The sequence below is a fragment of the Dromiciops gliroides genome, chromosome 3 (genome assembly GCF_019393635.1).
Source record: "Dromiciops gliroides isolate mDroGli1 chromosome 3, mDroGli1.pri, whole genome shotgun sequence".
In the NCBI taxonomy this organism is placed as follows: domain Eukaryota; kingdom Metazoa; phylum Chordata; class Mammalia; order Microbiotheria; family Microbiotheriidae; genus Dromiciops; species Dromiciops gliroides.
In genome coordinates, this window is record NC_057863.1 from 655,856,339 (window position 1) to 655,878,933 (window position 22,595).

General features: G+C 45.8%; 1 protein-coding gene across 2 annotated transcripts in view; it reads right to left on the reverse strand.

Moving 5' to 3' along the window:
• Window positions 1-22,051, reverse strand: part of LOC122751241 (zinc finger protein 260-like) — a 28,344-nt gene extending 6,293 nt beyond the window's left edge. The window contains exons 1-5 of one of the 2 annotated variants that reach the window (XM_043998218.1): window positions 21,891-22,051; window positions 11,823-12,030; window positions 10,760-10,854; window positions 8,101-8,227; window positions 7,459-7,542 (exon numbers count right to left, since the gene is read on the reverse strand). In XM_043998218.1, coding sequence (XP_043854153.1) covers window positions 7,459-7,542; window positions 8,101-8,227; window positions 10,760-10,854; window positions 11,823-11,859 — 343 coding nt within the window. In that variant the 5' untranslated portion in view covers window positions 11,860-12,030; window positions 21,891-22,051. Of the gene's footprint in view, window positions 1-7,458; window positions 7,543-8,100; window positions 8,228-10,759; window positions 10,855-11,822; window positions 12,031-21,188; window positions 21,329-21,890 lie in introns of those variants that run through there. The other variant, XM_043998219.1, reaches the window with a different exon arrangement.
• Between the last annotated feature and the right edge of the window lie 544 nt (window positions 22,052-22,595).

Below are 22,595 nucleotides of genomic sequence, written 5' to 3' on the forward strand. Positions count from 1 at the left end.
CATCTGTATCGGTCTTCTCAGGTTTCTTTGAAACCATTCCCTTAATCATTTCTTACTATTCAACAGCACTCCATCACATCCATACACCACAATCTATCCAGCTGTTCCCTAATCAAATGGGCGTACCCTCAGATTACAAATCTTTGCCACCTCAAAAAAGAGCTACACATATTTTTGAACATATTATTGTTTTTCCTAAGACTAATTCCTCCCTCTAATTCCTTCTTCACTTTTCTCTCCCTTTTCCCCTTATTTCCCTTTTGACTGAAATGTATTTTTATACCCCACTTATTTTTAAATATGAGTATATTTTTCTTTTTTCAGTGGGGCAATGAGGGTTAAGTGACTTGCCCAGGTTCACACAGATAGTAAGTGTCAAGTGTCTGAAGCCAGATTTGAACTCAGGTTCTCCTGAACCCAGGGCCGTTGCTTTATTTACTGTGCCACCTACCTGCCCCCCATATGAGTATATTCTTACTCACTTTTAAACTTAAAAACAAAACTACCTTGATCTCTTAAAATCAGAAAGCTTTCTTTCTTTCTTTCTTGTCAGTGTACAGATAGTTCAATGATTCTTAAATTTTTTTCTCTTCAATCTGTTTTCCAGGTCATTGGCAAGGAGCTACCTTACATTTTCTTCTACTTTTTTCAGTCTTTTGACTTTGTTTTAATATTTCTTGTTGTCTCATTGAGTCTTTGGTTCATCCTATGTCTCAGGGTTGTTAGACATTACAGACTTCATGAACTTTAGATCCCAGTCAAACTGGCTTTTCTGCTGTTCCTTTGATAGAATAATTCCATCTCCTAACTTTATGATGTTCACGTGCTATAATGTACTCACTTCTTACCTCTATATCCCCCTATATCTCTAGCTTCGTGCAAAGCTCAATCCAAATGCCACCTCTGACTCATGACCTTTCTTTCTTTTCTTTTTTTTTTTTTGGCAGGGCAATGAGGATTAAGTGACTTGCCCAGGGTCACACAGCAAGTAAGTGTCAAGTGTCTGAGGCCAGATTTGAACTCAGGTCCTCCTGAATTCAGGGCTAGTGCTTTATCCATTGCGCCACCTAGCTGCCCCTCATGACCTTTCTTGATCCCCATAGCTGCTATTTCCTCTGCACCCCACAAATTACTTTGTATATTTTCTGATACCGTGTATGATTTTCTTTTTAACTAGATTGATAAATTCCTAGAGAGCAGCAGATACCTCTCCTATTTCTTTAAAATTCCTCTAATGACCTAGTGTAGTAGTTTATACCTAGAATATGATCCATAAAGAAATAAAAAATATATCCTTGCAAGGAAAGCTGAGGCATGCAAATGTCTGATGATGAAAAGGTGACCTCCAGTGAAACAGTCATATTGAGTATGCGATATAGACATGTGACTAAGTTGTTTTCCTCCCAATAGGTTTCTCCTGGATAAAGGGTAGACTGTCATATATGGAGATAGTGCAGAAGATAATATATCATCAAGTGGAACACTGGGTTAAGCACCATGATGGGCACAGGAGTTAAACAGCTCAAGTCAGTATTGCTCATAGTCAAAACTACTTCATAAAGCGGGTAGGACATGGATAAGCTGGCTGTTTTGAAATTTCTCTTTTCTCTAGCCTGCTATGGTGTCCCACTGCCTCAATCCTCTTAACAGAATCTATCACCTTCTCTTTTATAGGGAAATGAAGGCTATCCATGACAAGCTCCCTCACCTCTCCTGCCAGATATCACAAGTCTTTGATAAACCCTCACGCCCAAATCTCTCTTGCTTTGTTCCTCTCTTCCAGAAGGACTCACAAAATCAGAATCATAGAATCTGAGTTGGAAGGAAGCTCCGTGAACACCCAGACATTGCTCGGATACCTACAGAGACAGAGGATCCACCATCTCCATGACACCCATCCCCCTCTTAGATTGTCCTATTTGGAGGAAGGTTTTCCTTAACTCAAGCCTTAAAACACTTCTCAAACATTTTTACCCATTGCTTCTGCTTTGGCCCTTTGCAACAAAGCAAAGAAGTCCAATCTCTCTTTTAGATGGCAGCCCTTGAGAAATTTAAAGACAGTTATGATGTTCCTCCTAAATCTTCTCTTCTTCCAGGCTAACCTCCCATTCCTCCAGCGGAAGGGCATCAAGAGCCTTTGCCATCCTGGTCACTTCTGAAATGCTCATCAGCTTCCTGATGCCCTTTCTTAACTACGGCACTCAGAACTGAACAAACTATGGTTTGCCCAGACTAGAATACAATGGAAGCGGGGCAGCTAGGTGGCACAGTGGATAGAGCACTGGCCCTGGAGTCAAGAGGACCTGAGTTCAAATCCGGTCTCAGACACTTAACACTTACTAGCTGTGTGACCCTGGGCAAGTCACTTAACCCCAATTGCCTCACTAAAAAAAAAAAAAAAAAAGAATACAATGGAAGCAATGTTTAAGATTACATTGGCTTTGGAGGCAGCTAGGTGGCACAGTGGATAGAGCACCAGCCCTGGACTCAGGAGGACCTGAGTTCAAATCCAGCCTCAGGCACTTAACACTTACTAGCTGTGTGACCCTGGGCAAGTCACTTAACCCTAATTACTGCCCCCCCCCAAAATCATTCACTTCAATTTTCTATCATTCCATGAAGATTACATTGGCTTTGCTGATTCCCATATCACAATGCTGACCATGATGGAGTTTTCAGACTTCTAAAACCTCAGACTTTTTTTCTTTTAGTCAAAATGACATGTTCTCCATCTTGTACATGGGAAGATGACTTTTGGAACCCATGGAGGGGTAAGAAGGGGAGATTTTCCATTTTTCTTTTTTTTTGGGGGGGGCAATGAGGGTTAAGTGACTTGCCCAGGGTCACACAGCTAGTAAGTGTCAAGTGTCTGAGACCACATTTGAACTCAGGTCCTCCTGAATCCAATGCCAGTGCTCTATCCACTGCACCACCTAGCTGCCCCTCCATTTTTCCCTAGTAAATCTTCTCTTACTTGATTAAGCACAATTATCCAGCTTGTTAAAACTTGTTTGAATCCTCATTTCTTCCAGTGTTAGCCGGCTCTCTCTGATTTGCATCCTTTGCAGATTTTATAAGCATGCCATGTATCCAAGGGAATGATGAAAATATCAAATAGTATGGGGTCAAATAGAAGTCCCCTGTATTATTATTATTATTAATATTATAATAATAATAATAATAATAAGTAGGCCTCGGGGCGGCTAGGTGGCGCAGTGGATAAAGTACCGGCCCTGGATTCAGGAGTTCCTGAGTTCAAATCCGGCCTCAGACACTTGACACTTACTAGCTGTGTGACCTTGGGCAAGTCACTTAACCCCCACTGCCCCGCAAAAAATAATAATAATAATAATAATAAGTAGGCCTTTCTTAAGTTCCTTCCATCTGTGCTAAGCACTAAGGACACAAAAACAGGGAAAAGACAGGTTTTTTTTTTGGGGGGGTGGGGCAATGAGGGTTAAGTGACTTGTCAGTAAGTGTCAAGTGTTTGAGGCCAGATTTGAACTCAGGTCCTCCTGAATCCAGGGCCAATGCTTTATCCACTGCACCTCCTAGCTGCCCTGAAAAGACAGTTTTTCTCCTCAAGGAGCCCATAATCCAATGGTGGAACAACATGCAAACAAATATATACAAAGAAGCTAAATATGGGATAAAGAGGAAATAACGAACAGAGGGAAGACACTAGAATTAAGAGGCTTTGGGAAAAGATTCCTGTAAAAGATGGGACTTGAGTTGGGACATAAAGGAAGCCAGAAGAGGAGGGAGACCCCTCTAAGCCTGCGGAATAGCCAAAGCAAAGGCTTGGGGCTGAGAAAGGGTGTGTCTTGTTCATGGGACAGCCAGGAGGCACGTCACTGAACTGAAGAGTGTGGAATAGGAAGACCGGAAAGGCAGCAGGGGGCTAGGTCGGGAGGGGCTTTGAAGGCCAAATGGAGGCTTTTGAATTGGCTCCTGGAGGTGTGCAGAGCCACTGGAGGTGTGTGTGTGTGTGTGTGTGAGACACGGTCAGGAAAATCACTTTGGAGACTGAATGGAGGATGGACTGGCGTGGAAGGGACTAAAAGCGGGCAGACTTTCCCAGCAGCTGCTGCACCAGTGCCGGGGTGAGGGGCTGAGGGCCCACACCGGGGTGGAGGCAGGTGTTGGAGAAGAGAGGGGACATATTCAAGTCTTGCTTGACGGTGGGCGAGAGACAGTGGCGAATCCAGGACGACGCCTAGGTTTGGAGACGGAGTGACTGGGCAGAGGCTGGTGCCCTCTGCCATGATAGGGGAGGTAGGAGCAGAGGGAGGGTTGAGGGGCAGAGACGGTGAGCTGTGCAGCGGGCATCCAGTGTGAGATGTCTGAAGGGCAGATGAAGCCACGAGATTGGAGATCTGCCCAGAGACGGGGGCAGCACAGGCAGATTTGAGAATCCTCGGCGTAGAAAATGGTAATTAAATCCATGGCAGCAGATGAGGTCACCTAATCTGGAGGGAGAAGAGGACAGAACCCGGAGGGACACCGGTGGTCAGTGGCATGATCTGGAGAAGCATCTGGCCAAGTGGACAGAGAAGGAGGGGCCAGAAAAGGAGAACGAGGAGACGGTGATATCCCAAAAACCTGGAGAGAAGAGAGTATCCGAGAGAAGAGGGTGACCGGCAGTGTCCGAGGCTGCAGAGAGGCTGAGGAAAGTGAGGAGGGAGATCGGCCACTGGATCTGACCACTGAGACACCACTAGTGACTGTGCAGAGAGCAGCGTGGAAGGACTGAGGAGGTCGGAAGCCAGAGGGAGAGGAGAGAAAGCAGAGTCACCAATTGTCGGTGGCCCTTTGGAGGAATTTAGCCAGGAAGGGCAGAAGGACAATAATTAGTGGGGATGGGAGGATCAAGTGAGGGTTTTCTCAGGATGGGAGAGACATGGGCATGTTCATAGGCAGTAGGCTATGAGCCAGTAGAGAGGGAGAGATTAAAAATAAGTGAAAGTAAAAAATAAAATAAAAAAAAATTTTAAATGGGGCAGCTAGGTGGTGCAGTGGATAAAGCACCAGCCCTGGATTCAGCAGGACCTGAATTCAAATCCGGCCTCAGACACTTGACACTTACTTGCTGCGTGACCCTGGGCAAGTCACTTAACACTCATTGCCCTAAAAAAAAATTTAAAAATAAGTGAAAGAGGGGGAATGACAAAGTGGGGGGCAATCTACTGGAGGAGATGGCATGGAATGGGGTCACTTGAGTAAGTAGATAGGTTAGCCTTTGTAAGGATTAAGGCCATGTCATCATGTGAGACAGGGGTGAAGGACAAGATTGTGGCAGAAGGCAGCTGAATGATAGAAGAGGATGAGGGGAGGTGGGGATTTCATGGAGAACAACCTTGGTTTGTTTTTTTTTTCCCCTAGAAAATAGGAGGCGAGTTCTCAGCTGAAGGAGGAGCCCATGGAAATCCGAGGGAGAAGAAAAGGTTTGGAAGAGTGGCTATGGAGAGTGGGAGAGTGAGCTGATAAAGAGGTGCACAAGGCTTGCCTGGCAGCAGCGAGGGCCCAGTCGAGGTTGTATAACACAGATCTGTAGCGGAGCCAGGCAGCACATGTAGGGGGGCCAAGGGGACTGGAAGAAGTGATCCAAGGCTCAGGCTTGGCTGGGAGTAATCAGTGCAATGATAGGGGGCTAGGGATTCAAGAAGGGGGGGGGGCAGTGTACAATTTAGTTGCTTCACCCAGGGGCCAAGATGGAGAAAAGAGGTTCTGGGGAGGTGGCCTGGGAGAGAACTGAGGGGTTGAGAGGTCGGGGGTCATGGTGCAGATGGAGGCTCTGTAAGGGAAGGCAGAGGCAGGGACTCTCTTGGATTTTGGTCTCTCCATCGGTCCTTTGCCCACTTAACTGGACCGGCACCTCACGCAGGTCTCTCTATTCTCCTCATGGACGGCATGATGGACTTTATCAAGTGCTATGTTACATTCAAACCTAGGTAACAAAACAGCATTCCCAATTCACCCATTTTGGCAGCCTTGTCCAGAAGGGCATCATGTGTGTATTTTACTTGTCTAGAGTTGTTTGCATGTTGTTCCCCCATCAGGGCGTGAGCTCTTTGAAGGCAGCAGCTGTTTTTGCCTTTCTTTCTACCCTCAGTACTCAGCACAGTGCCGGCATATAGTGAGCACTTAATAAGGGAAGAAAGAAGGAAACAAGCATCTATTAAACGCCCACTGTATTCCAGGTGCTATTCTACACACTTGGCAGCATTCTTTCGTTTGATCCTCACAAGGACCTTGCAGGGTATGCGCTATTATTAGTATCCTTGTTTTATAGTTGAGGAAATCGAGGTCATGTGGCTTGCATAGGGTGACACAACTTGTGAGTGTCTAAGGCTGGATTGGAACTTGGGTCGTCTTGATTCCAGGCTCAGAGCTCTATCCACTGGACCATCTAGCTTCCTCTAGGGAACAGGAAAGAAAGAATGTGCAGAGGAGTCAGAGGGACAAATGTGAGAGAATGAACTCTCCTTTCTCAGAGCCTGGAGGTCAACAGGGGGTGAAAGACATCAGGGCTTGTTGTCATTTGTTGAAGGTTCTATGAGGGCTGATTATCTCCAGCTACTGACACCTGGCTGGCCTGCTGGTTACAAGGACTTGTGTTTGCCTGGTCCTTTTCTTCGTCCTAATTCATGATTTATTTATTTTCAACATTCTTTTTTTTTTTTTAAATTTTGGGTTTGAATTCTCTCCCTCCCTGTATCCCTGCCCCCACCCACTGGGAAGGCAAGAAATATATTATATATGTGAAATCCTGCAAACCACATTTCCATATTAGTTATGTAGCAAAAAAGCAAGAAACAATAAAGAAAAGGGAGAAAACTCTACTTATGTGCACTCAGAGTTGATCAGTTCTCTCTCTGGAGGTAGGTGGCATCTTTCATCGTGAGTCCTTCAGAAGGGTCTTAGATGATTGTATTGATCAAAGGAGCCAAGTCTTTCACACCTGATCATCATTTCAATATTGCTGTTACTGTGTACAATATCCTCCTGCTTCTGCTCACTTCCCTTTGCATTGGCTCATGTAAGTTTATCTGAAACCACCCCCTCATCATTTTTTTTTTTTTTGGTGACGCAATTGGAGTTAAGTGACCTGCCCAGAGTCACACAGCGAGTAAGTGTTAAGTGTCTGAGGCAGGATTTGAACTCAGGTCCTCCTGAATCCAGGGCCCGTGCTCTGTCCACTGCCACCTAACTGCCCCCTCATCATTTCTTACAGCACACTAGTATTCCATTACATTCATATACTACAACTTGTTCGGCCATTCCCCAATCGATGGGCAGCCCCTCAGTTTCTAACTCTTTGTCATGACAAAAAGAGCCGCTATGAATATTTTTGTACATATAAGTCCTTGTCCTTTGGGATACAGACCTAGGAGTGGCATTGCTGGGTCAAAGGGCATGCACAGTGCTTGCCCAGTCTTGGCCCACTCCCTCACCCACCTTTTGGGACGTGGCCTGCTGGAATCCATGGTACTTCCCCTTGCTCCAGGCGGGAGATCACATCTGGTTTAAAAGTCTGAAGCCCTGTGTGTAGGAAAATAAATGACCTTTATTACAGCAAAACGAGGGCATCCAGGAAGCCCGAAAGGTGCCATAAAGGATGCAGCTGGAGAATGCTCCAGACTAGGTTTGCAGAAAGGATGGGGGGGGAGGGGCCACAGAGTTCACTGGGGCTGAAGAAAAGTAATTCATTTTAACTCACTCCTTCTTGGTGGGGGAGGGAGGCATTTTTAATGTTTTCGGAGAGCCACCCAGAGACTCCAGGGGAGATAGTTTGAGCTGCAGACACTGAGTGGAGAAGGTGTTTCCCCAGCACAGCAAAGAGGCTGGTTCCCAGCTGTGCAAGGCCGAGATGTTTCTCCTGTGAGCGGGCAGTCAGACATCTTGGGTTTGGGCTCTGAAGGACTCCGGCATCTCCATCCATTATCAGATGGATTCTTGACTCACCCTGCACATCAAGCCGAGACTGAGACCTTCCCTCTCACCCCCAGCCCCCGACTCCACTCTTAGGAAATGAGAAGTTAAAGACATCCGTCCCAATGGGCAGCCAGATTCTGAGTCCCGGGAGAAAGCTGTCCTTACCCAGGGAGACCAGGTTCTTATAGTTCTCCAGCATCACATCTCTGTATAAGTCCTTCTGAGCAGGTTTCAGCTGTTTCCACTCAGACCTGGAGAAGTCCACGGACACATCTTTGAAGGTCACCAGTCCCTGAAACAACAGGCACATTCCTGTTACTTGGGAACCATTCATTAACAGATGCCACGGAGGAGACAAAGCTGGCAGGAGGGAGGGGTTCGCCAAGGAGGGCTTCAAACAGTCATTGAGAACATGTGGACAAGGGAGCCCCACTTTAGGCCAGCACATCAAGAGCTTTATTTTACTGAGTAAGCTCGACTTAACTATTCATCTCCCAAAATATGGCCATGGGAAACAAGTGCCCTCCTGAAGCCTCCAAAGTGTCGAATTAATGTAGACAAGATATAGCTTATAACAAAGCAAGACTAACAACTATACTCAAATCCAAACAGTGATTATTCACTGGTTTTAATCAAAACAATACTCATTCTTCTTCTTTTTTTTTTTTAGTGAGGCAATTGGGGTTAAGTGACTTGCCCAGGGTCACACAGCTAGTAAGTGTTAAGTGTCTGAGGCCGGATTTGAACTCAGGTCCTCCTGACTCCAGGGCCGGTGCTCTATACACTGCACCACCTAGCTGCTCCTCCTCCTCCTCCTCCTCCTCCTCCTTCTTCTTCTTTTTGGTGAGGCAATTGGGGTTAAGTGACTTGCCTAGGGTCACACAGCTAGTAAGTATAAAGTGTCTGAGGCCACATTTGAACTCGGGTCCTCCTGAATCCAGGGCTGGTGCTCTATCCACTGTGCCACCTAGCTGCCCCAATACTCATTACTCTTGCCAGGGGTGTTGTAAGCCTCAAATGAGATAATGGATGTGAATCCTTTGTGTAAACCTTCTGGATACTATATAAATTCTAGTTATTATTATTATTGTTGTTGCTATTGTTATTCAGACTCTAGGCATTCTGTCTGATAAGGACTTTACTCCCTTCTGGACCCCTGCTGAGCTCAAGCAGTGTTTATAGAGTAAAACTGAAGTATTCTGGTAAATGTTTAAGCAATCTCCCAAAAAACCAAACAAACAAGCACACCTTTGAAATGCATTTTTCATTATTAACACTTTCTCAAGTCTAGACAATCAACCAAACCATGCCCTGATCTGTAGTGAGCGATAAGGGATTTCTGAGGCGGGAATGCTCGCTGAAAATTTAATGATCTGTAGCAAACTGGTTAGAGCTGTGTCTGTCCTGTTTTGGGCATATTTACTCAAAGGCAGATTAAAGCCCCAAACAAGTTAAGAAAGGAAGTAACAATTCCAGAGCGGCAGATCTTCACACAGTCTTCCACAGCCATTCTCTATGGGCGGCACTACTAGCACGGAGGAGAAAAGGGCAGAAAATCCCACGTCAGCAGGCACGGAGTGCAGGGAGAATGTGACAGTGACTGTCATGGAGTGTGCATCGTTTGTGCTCCTGCCACAGCTGAAGGGCTCTCATAGAAGAGAGAGCCAAGTGCCCCAATGCCTCTTCACAGCCTGGATTATCAGAGAAGATGAAGTCTTTATTTGCAAGATAGGAATAAGGCTTCAATGAGGAAACAAAGAAGACTCAGAGAGGAATCCTTCCATAAGTTGGGAGATGGGAGCAAGAAAGAGCGCGTGGCCAATGGGGAAGAACTCCAGGGGCTGACACAGAAGGGGTTCTTGTCCAAAAGAAGGCACGTGAGCCACCCAGAGACCTGCCAGAAACCAGCTCCTTCTTTGCCAAAGTGGAGCAGCTGACACACCCTTCACTTGTTGGCACCATAACTCCATCCTTCCAAATGATGATAAAGGCAACAGCTCACTTGGTTCTGATTTTCTCTTTTGTTTGTTTTTGTGGGGCAATGAAGCTTAAGTGACTTGCCCAGGGTCACACAGCTAGTGTCAAGTGTCTGAGGCTGGATTTGAACTCAGGTCTTCCTGAATCTAGGGCCGGTGCTTTATCCACTGCACCATCTAGCTGCCCCCTGCTTTATACCTTTTCAACCCCTTGTGTCTTTTTAACTTAAAACATGCCATAGTATCTGGGTTCTTTTCTTGTCTCTTCAGTTGCTCTTTCTTGGTGCCTCATTCTCTTTCTTTTTTTTTTTTTTTTGCAGGGCAATGGGGGTTAAGTGACTTGCCCAGGGTCACACAGCTAGTTAAGTGTCAAGTGTCTGAGGCCAGATTTGAACTCAGGTACTCCTGAATCCAGGGCCAGTGCTTTATCCACTGCGCCACCTAGCTGCCTCTCCTCATTCTCTTTCAAACCTATTAATGTCTATGAAGCACCGGCTACACGTCAGACACTTGAAGATACAGGTGCTTTTAAAAGTCAGACAGCTCTTGTCTTCAAGCGGGGGGTGGGAGGGACATGGGAACAGACCATGCTCCCTGATACCGGATAGAGACAAAATCACCACCAAATGATCAGCCCAGAAGAACCTTAATGTCCTGTCCAGCTCTAACGGCCAAGAAATCCCAAGAATCGGCACCATTTACCAGAACAAGCCCAGTCTCCCTGGGGGAGAACAACAGTAACTTAGGGGTCTGGATGGAGCCTGCTCAGGCCCAGAGCAAAGACCAAGGGAAGCAGGAAGCCCAAGTGATACCTTGGAGTACTGGCAGAGCGAATAAACCCCACGCACCTGAATTCTGGCCAAGTGGACGGCAGCAGCTGCTCTTTTCTTGTGGCCTCTTCTCTTGTGATCCTCCTTCACAGTCTGCTCTTGAGAAGGGAGAGCTGGGAAAAGAAAAAAGAATCATGAGGAAACAACCCTTTCCTGCAACTAGTGGATTCACCGGGTCATAGATTCTTACATACATATTGACTTGCCCAAGGTCATGTGGCTAATTTAAGTGCCAGAAGCAGGATTTGAACCCAGGTCTTTTCTGACTTGAGATCCATTTCACCAAAAAATAAAAAGGGAGGGGGGCAGCTAGGTGGTTCAGTGGATAAGGTACGGAGCCTGGATTCAGGAAGACCTGAGTTCAAATCTGGCCTCAGATACTCGACACTTAACTAGCTGTGTGACCCTGGACAAGTCACTTAACCCTCACTGCCCTTCCCCCCAAAAAATCCATGCTACTATACCATATTGTTTCTCAAAACTTTAGAGCAATAGGCTGACCATTCTAAGACGCAATTTAATAGGAATAATCAACCAAGTCCTTCATTAAATGTTGCATGTAAAGGCAATCTGATGGTTTTAATAAGTTAAAATTTAATTATTATATATTCTTTTCATTGTTATTAATAACATTGATTTAATAAGCACTTTACAAATATTATCTCATCTTATCCTCGCAATAACCCTTGGAGGTAGGGGCTATTATTATCCCCATTTATATAAGGGGAAACTGAGGCAGGTGGGGTTAAGAGACTTGCCTGGTGGATACTTAGTAGTATCCGAGGCTGCATTTGAACTCGGGTCTCTCAGACTCCAGGCCCAGTACTCGAGTTTTACTAGATGGCCTGTTCCATAGGAGCCAACAGTGAGACACGGCCACCAAAGAGCCCTTCCCAGGAAGGGGCCTTCTCTGCCTGTGCCCTCCTGGGACAGAAGGTCTGTTCTGGTCCCTCTTTTTAGGAAGACGTGACCGTGTTGGTGAGGGAGTGAGCCTCCCTGCCGGGAGATGGCCTCGCTCCTCCTGGGGACCCTCTGTCTCCTCTCTCCGCTCCTGTGAAGACGAGCCCCAAGGTATTCTCACCTTTCTCCTTGAGCATCTTGGCGCCTTTACTGGACATCTTCTCAGTGTTCTCACTTTCCTGGGGGCGGGATAATCAGGGACTACTCCCCATGCAGGCAGCTCCAAGATGGGCTCTCTCTGACCTGGCCGGAGGAAAGGCCTCAGGACCGGGCCTGGATATCTTCTCTGAGTTTTGCCTTTGCTTTCCTGAAGAACTGGAGTCTGGGGGCTAGAGCAACAATAGTCATTCATCAAACCCTACACAAAAGCATTTCTTGCCCTCGGGAGGTTTGTATTCCACTGAGGGCTGGGGAGGGGGAGGGCGAGGTGCCACATGTACACAAGAAGTTAAAAGTGTAGGAAAGGGGACAGCTAGGTGGCACAGTGGATAGAGCACTGGCCCTGGATTCAGGAGGACCTGAGTTCAAATCTGGTCTCAGACACTTGACACTTACTAGCTGTGTGACCCTGGGCAAGTCACTTAACCCTCATTGCTCTGCCCCCCAAAAAAACAAAAAGTGTAGGAAAGAACAACGACACTTGGGGGAATCAGGAAGCCTTCATGGAGGAGGCAACAATATAATCAAACCTTCAAGGAAGATTCAGAACTTCTGAGGCACATGAAGGGAGAAGGGTTGTGGGAGTGCATGGAGGTAGAACACTAAGTGCAGGGAACAGCCGGGAGTCCCGCTGGCAGGTGCCTGGGGCACACCGAGGCAAGTGGGATGAAATAAGCCAAGGAGTGTGCCCACAATACTGCAGAGGGCATTAAGCGCCAGGCCTTTGAGCTGGTGTGGTAGCCCGGAGCTGCGGGGAAGCCACTGAAAAGAGAGGGGCCTGGTGAGAATGTGCCTAAGGAAGATCATCTGGGCACCTGTGCAGAGATTGCTGTGAGATGCTGAGGTTCCATCCACCACACTGACGAAGGTGACAAAAAGAACGCGACGTTTGTTGGAGAGACTGAGGAAAAACGGGCGCATAGATGCCTTACACTCCACTGACTGGTGAAGCGAGGAACGGTCCGGCCACTCCAATGTGGCACCTTAAACTATACATATCCTTTGACCTATCAGTATTGCTCCTGGGCTTATCCCTCAGAGATCAAAGAAAGAGGCAGAGGACTCAGCTGTGCAGAAATAATAATAATAAGAATTATTAATAATACTAATTTTCGTCAGTCATGTCTGATTTGGCCATCTCCTCCAGCTCATTTTTCAGATGAGGAAACTGAGGCAAACGGGGGAAAGTGACTTGCCCAGGGTCACACAGCTAGGAAATGTCTGAGGTCAGATTTGGATTCAGGTCCTCCTGATGCCAGGGTTGGCACACTGTCCACTGTGCCAGCTGGAAATAATTATAGTAGCTCTTTTTGCGTAACAAAGAACTGAGGACAAATTTGGTGCTCAGAAATAGGAAAATACAGCTTAACAAATTATGTTATATGATTTAAAATAACTACAGAATATATAAAATACGTGGGAGTCTACCTGCAAGACACACTCAGGAACTACATGACTACAACTACAAAACATTCTCTGTAGAGATAAAGGCCAAGATAAATAATTGGAGATATCTTATTTGCTCATGGGGAGGTTGAACCAGGACCACTAGGTGGCGCCATAGTACACAGAGTGCTAGTCCTGAGGTAAGGAAGACCTGTCTTCTTGCGGTCAAATTTGGCCTCAGACACTTCCTAGCTGTGTGACCCTGGGAAACTCACTTAACCCTACTGGCCTCAGTTTCCTTATCCGTAAAGATGTGCTGGAGAAGGAAATGGCAAACACTCCGGTATGTTTGCCACAAAAACTCCAAAATGAGGTTGCAAAGAGTAGGACATGACTGAAAATGACTGAACAACAACAGGGGCTGTAATAATAAAGATGACAATACCACCTAAGTTAATTCACTTATTCAATGCCATGCCAACGAAACTATCAAAGGTTTGCTTTATAGAGCTAAAAAAACCCAAAACAAAACCACAATCCAAACCCAAGTTATTAACAAAGTTCATCTGGAGGAATGAAAGATCAAGAATCTCAAGGACATGACTGGCAACTGAACAACAAATTTAACATCAAAATAGAATCCTGAGGGGCAGCTAGGGGGCACAGTGGATAAAGCACTGGCCCTGGATCCAGGAGGACCCGAATTCAAATCCAGTCTCAGACACATAACACTTCCTAGCTGTGTGACCCTAGGCAAGTCACTTAACCCCCACTGTCCCGCAAAAACAAAAGAAAAACAAAACAAAAATAGAATCCTGAAAATCAAAGGACAGATGAACAAAATTCAATGTAAAAAAATTCGAACCTGTCAAACTAATAAATAAAACTAGGAGGTGGTGTTATTAAAAAAAAAACACACACACAATGAAATAGATAAACCATTGGTTAATTTGCTTTAAAAAAGAAAGAAAGAAAACAGGGGCAGCTAGGTGGCGCACTGGCTCTGGATTCAGGAGGACCTGAGTTCAAATATGGCCTCAGACACTTGACACTTACTAGCTGTGTGACCCTCGGCTAGTCACTTAACCCTCATTGCCCTACCAAAAAAAAAAAAATGAAAAGAGTGAATGTACCACCAATAAAGATGAAATAAAAGCAATTATTGGGAGCTCTTTTGCCCAATTACATGCCAATAAAACTGACAAGCTAAGCAAAATTGATGAATATTTACAAAATTTAGATTTCCAAGATTTAAATTTTTTTTCTTGATTAAAAAAATAAACATTTTTATTTATATTTATAGTTTTGAGTTACAAATTTTATCCCTCCTTTCCTTCCTCCTCTCCCCTCTCCCTGAGGTGGTAAGCAAGTTCCAAGATTAATGGAAGAAGAAACAGAATACTTAAAGAATTTAGAAAATACTTAGAAAAAGAAATTGATCAAGAGCTCCCTAAGAAAAAAAACCTCAGGACCAGATGGATTAACAAGTGAATTCAACCAAACGTTTAAGGAACAATTGATTCCAATATGATATAAACTATTTGAAAAAATAGGAAAAGGAATCCTACCAAATTCCTTTTATTAAACAAATACAGTTTTGATACCTAAACCAGGGAGAACAAAAACTAGAAAACAATTCCTGCAATGAATATCGAATAAAAAATTTTAAATAAAATACTGGCAAGGATAGTACAGCAATATATTACAAAGATCACACAAAGACCAGTTGGGATTCATACCAGGAATGCAAGGCCTGGTTCTTCTAGAAAAAATGGAAAGCAGTCTGGTGGAAACTAGCCATAGACCAACATCTCACACTATATACCACAATAAGTTCAAAATAGGCACATGATTTAAACACAAAGGGTGATATCACAATTAAATCAGAAGAGCATAGAAAAAATTACCTATCAGACCCATGGACAACGGAGGAGTTTATGGCTAAACAAGGGACAAGAAGATCTACCGATTCTCTTTGCAAAGGAGGTAAAATGGCTAATTTTGATTATACGAAATTAAAAGGTTTTTACCTAGGGGGCAGCTAGGTGATGCAGTGGATAAAGCACCGGGCCTGAATATAGGAGGACCTGAGTTCAAATGTGGCCTCAGGCACTTACTAGCTGTGTGACTCTGGGCAAATCACTTAACCCTCATAGCCCTGCCCCCCCCCCCACAAAAGGTTTTTACCCAAACAAAACCAATGCAGCCAAAAGTAGAAGAAAGCAGGAAAATAGGAAATAAAATTTGTAGAAGGTTTCTCTGATAAAGGCCTCAGTCCTCAAATATATATATATATATATATATATATATATATATATATATATATATATATAACTGGGACAAATTTATAAAAATAAGAGCCATTTTTAATTGATAAATAGTCAAAGGATATAAATAAGTAGTTTTCAGAAGAAGAAATCAAAGTTATCAATAGTCATATGGAAAAATGCTCTAAATCACTATTGATTAGAGAAATGCACATTAAAACAACTCTGAGGTACCACCTCACACCCAGCAGATTGCTAACAGAACAGAAATGGAAAATGACAAATGCTGGAGGAGATGTGGGAAAAATAGGTACACCAATACAGTGCTGGTAGTGTTGTGAACTGGTCCAACCATTTGGGAGAGCAGTTTGAAACTATGACCAAGGGGCAGCAGTGGATAAAGCACCAGCCCTGGATTCAGGAGGACCTGAGTTCAAATCCAGCCTCAGACACTTGACATTTACTAGCTGTGTGACCCTGGGCAAGTCACCTAACCCTCATTGCCCTGAAAAAAAACTATGCCCAAAGGGTGATAAAACTGTACATACCCTTTGACCCAGCAATATCACTATTAGATCCATAACCCAAGGATATCAAAAAAAGAGGAAAGGGCGGGGCAGCTAGGTGGCACAGTGGATAAAGCACCAGTCCTGGATTCAGGAGAACCTGAGTTCAAATCCAGCCTCAGACACTTGACATTTACTAGCTGTGTGACCCTGGGCAAGTCACTTAACCCTCATTGTCCTGTAAAAAAAAAAAAAAAGAGGAGAGGGACCCATATGTACAAAAATATAGCAGCTCTTTCTATGGAAGCAAAGAATTGGAAATTGAAGGATGCCGATCAATTGGGAAATGGTGGAACAGGTTATGATGAATACTATTGTGCTACAAAATGGTAAGAGGAATGGTTTCAGAAAAACTTAGGAAGGCTTCCATGAACTGATGTAAAGTGAAGTGAGCAGAAGTAGGAGAACATTGTAAACAGGAGTAAGAATCTTATAATGATTATCAACTGTGAAAGACTTGGCTACTCTTCTCAACACAATGATCTGAGACAACTCCAAAGGATGATGCATTTTTAGAGAGAGAACTGATGAACACATTGCAGATTGAAGCATATTTTAATTTTTTTTGTTTTTGCCTTTTTTTAAACATGGCTAATGTGGAAATATGTTTTGCATGACTTCACATGTATAATAGGTATCAGATTGCTTGCCTTCTCAGTGGGTAGGGAAGGGACTGGAAGGAAAGAGAAATTTTGGTAGTCAAAATTTTAAAAAAATGAATGTTAAAAAACAAACCAACCAACAAACAAGAACGTAATTAGAATATCGCTGTCCTATAAAGCACCGGCCCTGGAGTCAGGAGGACCTGAGTTCAAATCCGGCCTCAGACACTTGACACTTACTAGCTGTGTGACCCTGGGCAAGTCATTTAACCCTCAATGCCCCACAAAAAAAAATATCATTGTCCTGTAAAAAACAATGAATATGGTGAATATAGAGAAGCGTAGAAGGTCTTTCATGAAATGATGAACTAAGTAGACTCAAGGCAATAATATACCGAGTGACTACAACAATGTCAATGGAAAAAACCTATACCTCAACATAAAGAATGAATGTTGCAGAATTACAAGGAATAAATATGTTATGTTCCCCTGGGAAGAGATAAGAGAAGATACCTCCCCTGAGTCCTCTGCAGTGGTGAGAAGTCCACAGGTGTGAAGCATTGACTATATTTTCTTATTTTTTTCCAGTGAATTAATTGGTTTAGCTGATTTTTTTCCTCTCTTACTCTTTTTAAGAAATTACACTTTTTTTTTTTTGCAGGGCAATGAGGGTTAAGATAACTGCAGACAGTATAAAATATTTAAAATTCTACCTTCCAAGACATGCACAGGAAATATAGAAACACAATTACAAAACTTTTCTCACAAATATAGATCTAAACAATTGGAGAAATATTTTCTCTATTGTTCTTATCATATCATCTTCATAAATGCCTTTACTTTTTTTTTTGGTGAGGCAATTGGGGTTAAGTGACTTGCCCAGCATCACACAGCTAGTAAGTGTCAAGTGTCTGAGGCTAGCTTTGAACTCAGGTCCTCCTGAATCTAGGCCCAGTGCTTTATCCACTGCACCACTGAGCTACCCCCCCAAGAAATTACTTGTTATATGGGATGGCTCTCTGGGCTGAGAAAGAATAGAAAAGTGATCCAGGAGGAAATTTGAAACCAAAAAATACCAACAAAATTTATTTTAAGCAAAATAGTTACATGTTGAATTTATTTACACATTTGGGAAAAAAACCCAAGCTCATCCATAGCTTCATGTACAATCCTCTTTTTATGATATGTATGTGTATACACACACATCCCACATATGCATATGTATACCATATATGCATGTAGGCATGGATGCACACACATATGTGCGTACATGTAATATGTGTACATACATGTACACACATGCTAGAAATCTTATTTCCCAGTTTCCTATCTTCCTTCTACTTTTGGCTGCATTGGTTTTGTTTGCATAAAAACTTTAATTTAATATAATAAAAGTTATCCATTTTGTCTCCTCTAGAGGGAATAGGTAGATCCTCTCTGCCTCTTTTTTGGTCATAAACAAGACCCCCCCATATACATATACATGTATATGTGTAAGTATATGTATAGAGGATATATATGCATACACACATATGTATATGCACACACATTATATACAATGTGTGTGGTATGTATATAGACATATATACTCATATATACACATACACTTACACATATACATATGCTTTTTGGGGGTGTTAAGTTCAGAATAAAGATAGCCATTGCTTTTGGACAACTGAATAAGATCTTGGGCTTTTAGTGGACTGCCAAGCCACTCTGAGTCAGTGGGTTATGTGATGGCCCCAAAAGGCAGTGCTTCCTTGGCCTGCCTGTAGAGGGGTACAGATTCCAGGAACAGGGAGGGTAAGTCCCTCTGTACCGTGTTCTAGACAGATCTCATCTGGAGCACTTGTGTTTAGATCTGGGTGCCTGGGTTGGAGGAAGAGAAAATTGTGTGATTCTATGGAAGACAGATCAGAGAGAAGGGAGACTGGAAGGGGACTGTGACAGTCAGAGGCAGGAAGGGAATCATTCATACAGGAAGCTTTTGGGGTTAGACTTTTTTTTTTGCCACATAAAGCTAGTTCCTAACAATATTAATAAATGAAAAATAATAATTTTAAACTCAATATGCACAAACCAAAACCATCATCTTTCCCCCTAAACACCTCTTCCCTTTTACTGTGGAGAGCAACACCATCCTCCCCATCGTTTGGGGAGTCACTCTGGATTCCTCACTATCTCTTGCTCCCTATGGTGCCAAGGCCTGTCAGTTTCAACTTTGCCGCATCTCTCTGAAGGCCCCTTTCTCCCCTTTGTCACCGCCCCCTCCCCAAACTGGTACAGACCCCTCATTACCTCACACCGGGACTACTGAGGTAGCTGCCGTGGATGTGCCTGCTTCAAGTCTCTCTCCACTCCAATCCATCCTCCATTCAGCCTCTGAAGGGATTACCCTAAAGCGCAGGTCTGACCACATCACCCCTCTACTCAATACTGCCTCCAGGATCAAATACAACATGCTCTGTTTGGCCGTCCAAGCCCTTCACGACCCGGCTGCCTCCCACCTTTCTAGTCTCCTTAGACCTCACTTTGAATACATATCCTCCAATCCAGTGACACTGCTCCATGACCAAGACACTCCATCTCTTGGCTCCAGGCATTCTGCCTGGCTATCCCTCATGCTTGGAACAGTCTCCCTCCTCCACTCAGACTACTGACCTCCCTGGATTCCTTTAACTCCCAACTAAAAATCTCGCCAGGCAGTGAGGTGGCGCAGCAGATGGAGCACTGGCCCTGAAGCTGGGAGGACCTGAGTTCAAGTCTCACCTCAGACACTTACTAGCTGTGTGACCCTGGGCAAGTCACTTCACCCCAATTACCTTCAACCATCTTCAGTCATCCTGATCTTACCACTGGACCCAGATGGCTCTGGAGGAGAGAGTGAGGTTGGTGACCTTGAAAACCCTCCCTCACTTAAATCCAGTTTACTGAAACTCATGACATCACCCCAGTGTCATGGTCCTCTTTGAGAGTGAAGGACAAACAACAACAAAAATCCCACCTTCTACAGGAAGGCTTGCCTAAGCCCTCTTAATTCCAGTGCCTTCCCTCTCCTATTATCATCTCCTGTTTGTCCTGTATATAGCTTGCTTTGTATATATTTGTTCCCATTTTTGTCTCCCCCATTACAATGTGAGCTCCTGGAAGGCGGGGGTTGTGTCTGCCAGTGCTTAGCACAGTACCCAGAACATAGTGGGTGCTTGTTGCAACAGTGCCTGTTGACTGACAAAATATAAATGCAGCCTTAGAAGTCTACATATGATATATAAGATTTAACTTAGCTTGGCCCCAAAGGACATAAAGAGAAAGAAATAATAGTAGAAGACAGCCAGAAAGACCCGTTGCAGGATATGAATGGAGTGGGGAAGAGATCATGGAAGATGGCTGGATCTGAGATTTCAATAGGAAAAAGAACTCCAAGGGGGAGGAACTTCCCTCTGCTAATGCAGGTTGACTCCTCTGGACCTTTTAGTGACCTGCCTAGAACACTGAAGTTAAGTGACTCACCTAGGGTGACACAGCTAGTATGTTAGAGGGTAGGACCTGAACCCAGGTCTTCCTGGCTTTTTATCTACTTTAGGAGAATAGATATAGAGCAAGAAACTGCCAGATAGAAGGCTTCCTCCCTTGTTTTAGATATGAGGAAACTGCTCCAGGGGACCAAGGAAGAGAAGATACGGATCGGCGGGGCTTCAATGAAGGTGGTTTGGGATAAAGATGAAATACGAGGACAGGTGGGTGGGGAGGCATAACTAGAGAGGCCACCTTCCTCTGACTTCCCATCCATCCCCTCCTCAGGGCTTCAATCTCTGATGATGCTCTGTTTTCTTACAGCTGGGTGCCCACACCTCTCGTACAAAGGGTGGTGGGGCCTGGGCCTGGACTGTCAGCCCCCCTCCCCACCCCCACCCCTCTCCATCAGGTCTTTTTCTGTCCTTTCTGACTGGGGACCATGGCTCCCTTGTAGCAGGAGATTGAGATGAGGTGCGGTGTGGAAAGAGTGATGGGGGATGCCCTCTGTCCCTGCAGTACCTTTCCTGCCTGCAGAACTGCAGAGCCCACAGATTGTCCCTAGCCCCGCTCAAAGCTTCCCAGTGCTCAACAGGGGCCCCTGCCCCAGGACAGAGACACTTATACAGGACATAACAATGTGAAGCTTCCAGCTTCCTCCAATGTCCTCCCGCTGCATGCACACCTTGCACCCACCGCCAGCAGATTACATTGCATCCCTCTCCACTGCATTCCCCAGCCGGTGGGCGCACATAATCTGCCCCTCCCATCCCTTTACACGGTTTACACATCAGATGATCCCTTCCCTTCACTGCAAACCTGCCCTCCCCAGGCACTCCCAGTTACACAGGAGTCAATTGTTGGGAGGGGGCGCTAGCTCCCAGTTACACACGATCAGCTAATGGGGGGTAGGGGGGTCCTCCCAACCCCGTCGCGCCTCCTACTTGCAGGCAATGGTCACACACCAACTCACCACCTCCCACAGCACACTCACCCAGCTCTGGGGGGCTGTTTCAGGAAGGGCAGCCTGGGTTCAAGGCAAACCCGCCTTCTCCTTGCCCTTGGCTACACACCCACGCTCTCCTGCAGTCCTTGGTTACTCACCGTCCCTCCCCTGCTCGTGACAAATCATCCCTCACCTGTTGCCCTTGGTTACACGCCGGCCAGCTCCTGTTTCCCTTGGTTACAAAGCCTCCCTCCCCTCCCCTCATTGCAAAGCAGCCCTCACCTGTTGCCCTTGGTTACAAGCCTCTATCTCCGGTTGCCTTTGGTTACACAGCCTCCCTCCCCCTGCTCACAGCCAACCAGGCCTCACCTGTTGCCCTTGGTTACACAGCTTTTCTCCCCTGCTTTGGGCAAACCAGCCCTCATCTGTTGCCCTTGGTTACGAACCTACCATCTCCCGCTGCCCCCAGTTATATGCCAGTCAGACCCCTCCGCCCTCCCCGGCTGTCCCGGGCTATACACCTGACGGCACCCTCCCCTCCCAGCCCCGTGCACACCAGCCCTCCCCTTGCACATCAGTCCAGCCCATCTATCCCCGCCCCCTCCCCACATTGCATACCAATCCTCTCCAGGTCTGTGGCCCACCCCCACCCCTTTACAACTGGCTCGCTTCCTCGCGGGACGACACACTCCCTGCGTTCCCTCCCCATCCTTTGCTCCGATATCCTGCCGAAGTCCCCCTCCGCCATACCTGGGCAGCCTCTCGGCCACGCAGCGAAGCAGCAGCGGGGAATCCAGCTGTCTCTGTCTCTGGGGATCTGGGGCTGCACCAACCGGCGCGCAGACGCACGTTGTTCGCTTCCCCCACCCCCAAGGGGACAAAGCCGCCCAACCGAAGCTGGGGGAGCGTAACACTCCCCCCACCTCCCCGCTCTGCGCCTGCGCTCTACAGACCCCCCTCCAGCGGGGCTCCAGGAAAGGGGCGGGGCCGCTGCCGAGCGGATGACATCACCCAGCCCGGGTCCCACTCACCCCCAGCACCAGCCCGCCATTCCTAGTCCCTTTCCTGGCTCTCACCAGATGGCTCTGCGCATGCATCGAGCAAGTATTGAGCACCTGCTGGGAGCGCATTGCGGTCCTTCCTTTGGAGAGAGGAAGGGAAAGACAAATGGATGGGCCCTGCAGTACGGGAGGTCCCAGTCTAGTAAGGACCGGAGGGTCCCAGGAGATGCGGCAAAGCCACCACGGGACCCTCTCTTCCTTCCTACCTCTCCCTCCCCCCATCCCGTCAGCAACACCGGGGTTGAAGTGTCTGGCCAAGTCACAGCCTCAGTTTGCCCCCTCTGTCAAACAAGGGGCTTTCCCGCGAGGGTCTCCAGAACCTCCGTCAGCTTCCATTCAATAATTACCGATGCTTCCTTTTGTAGGGAGCTAAAGAAATGGACTCAAGGCTATG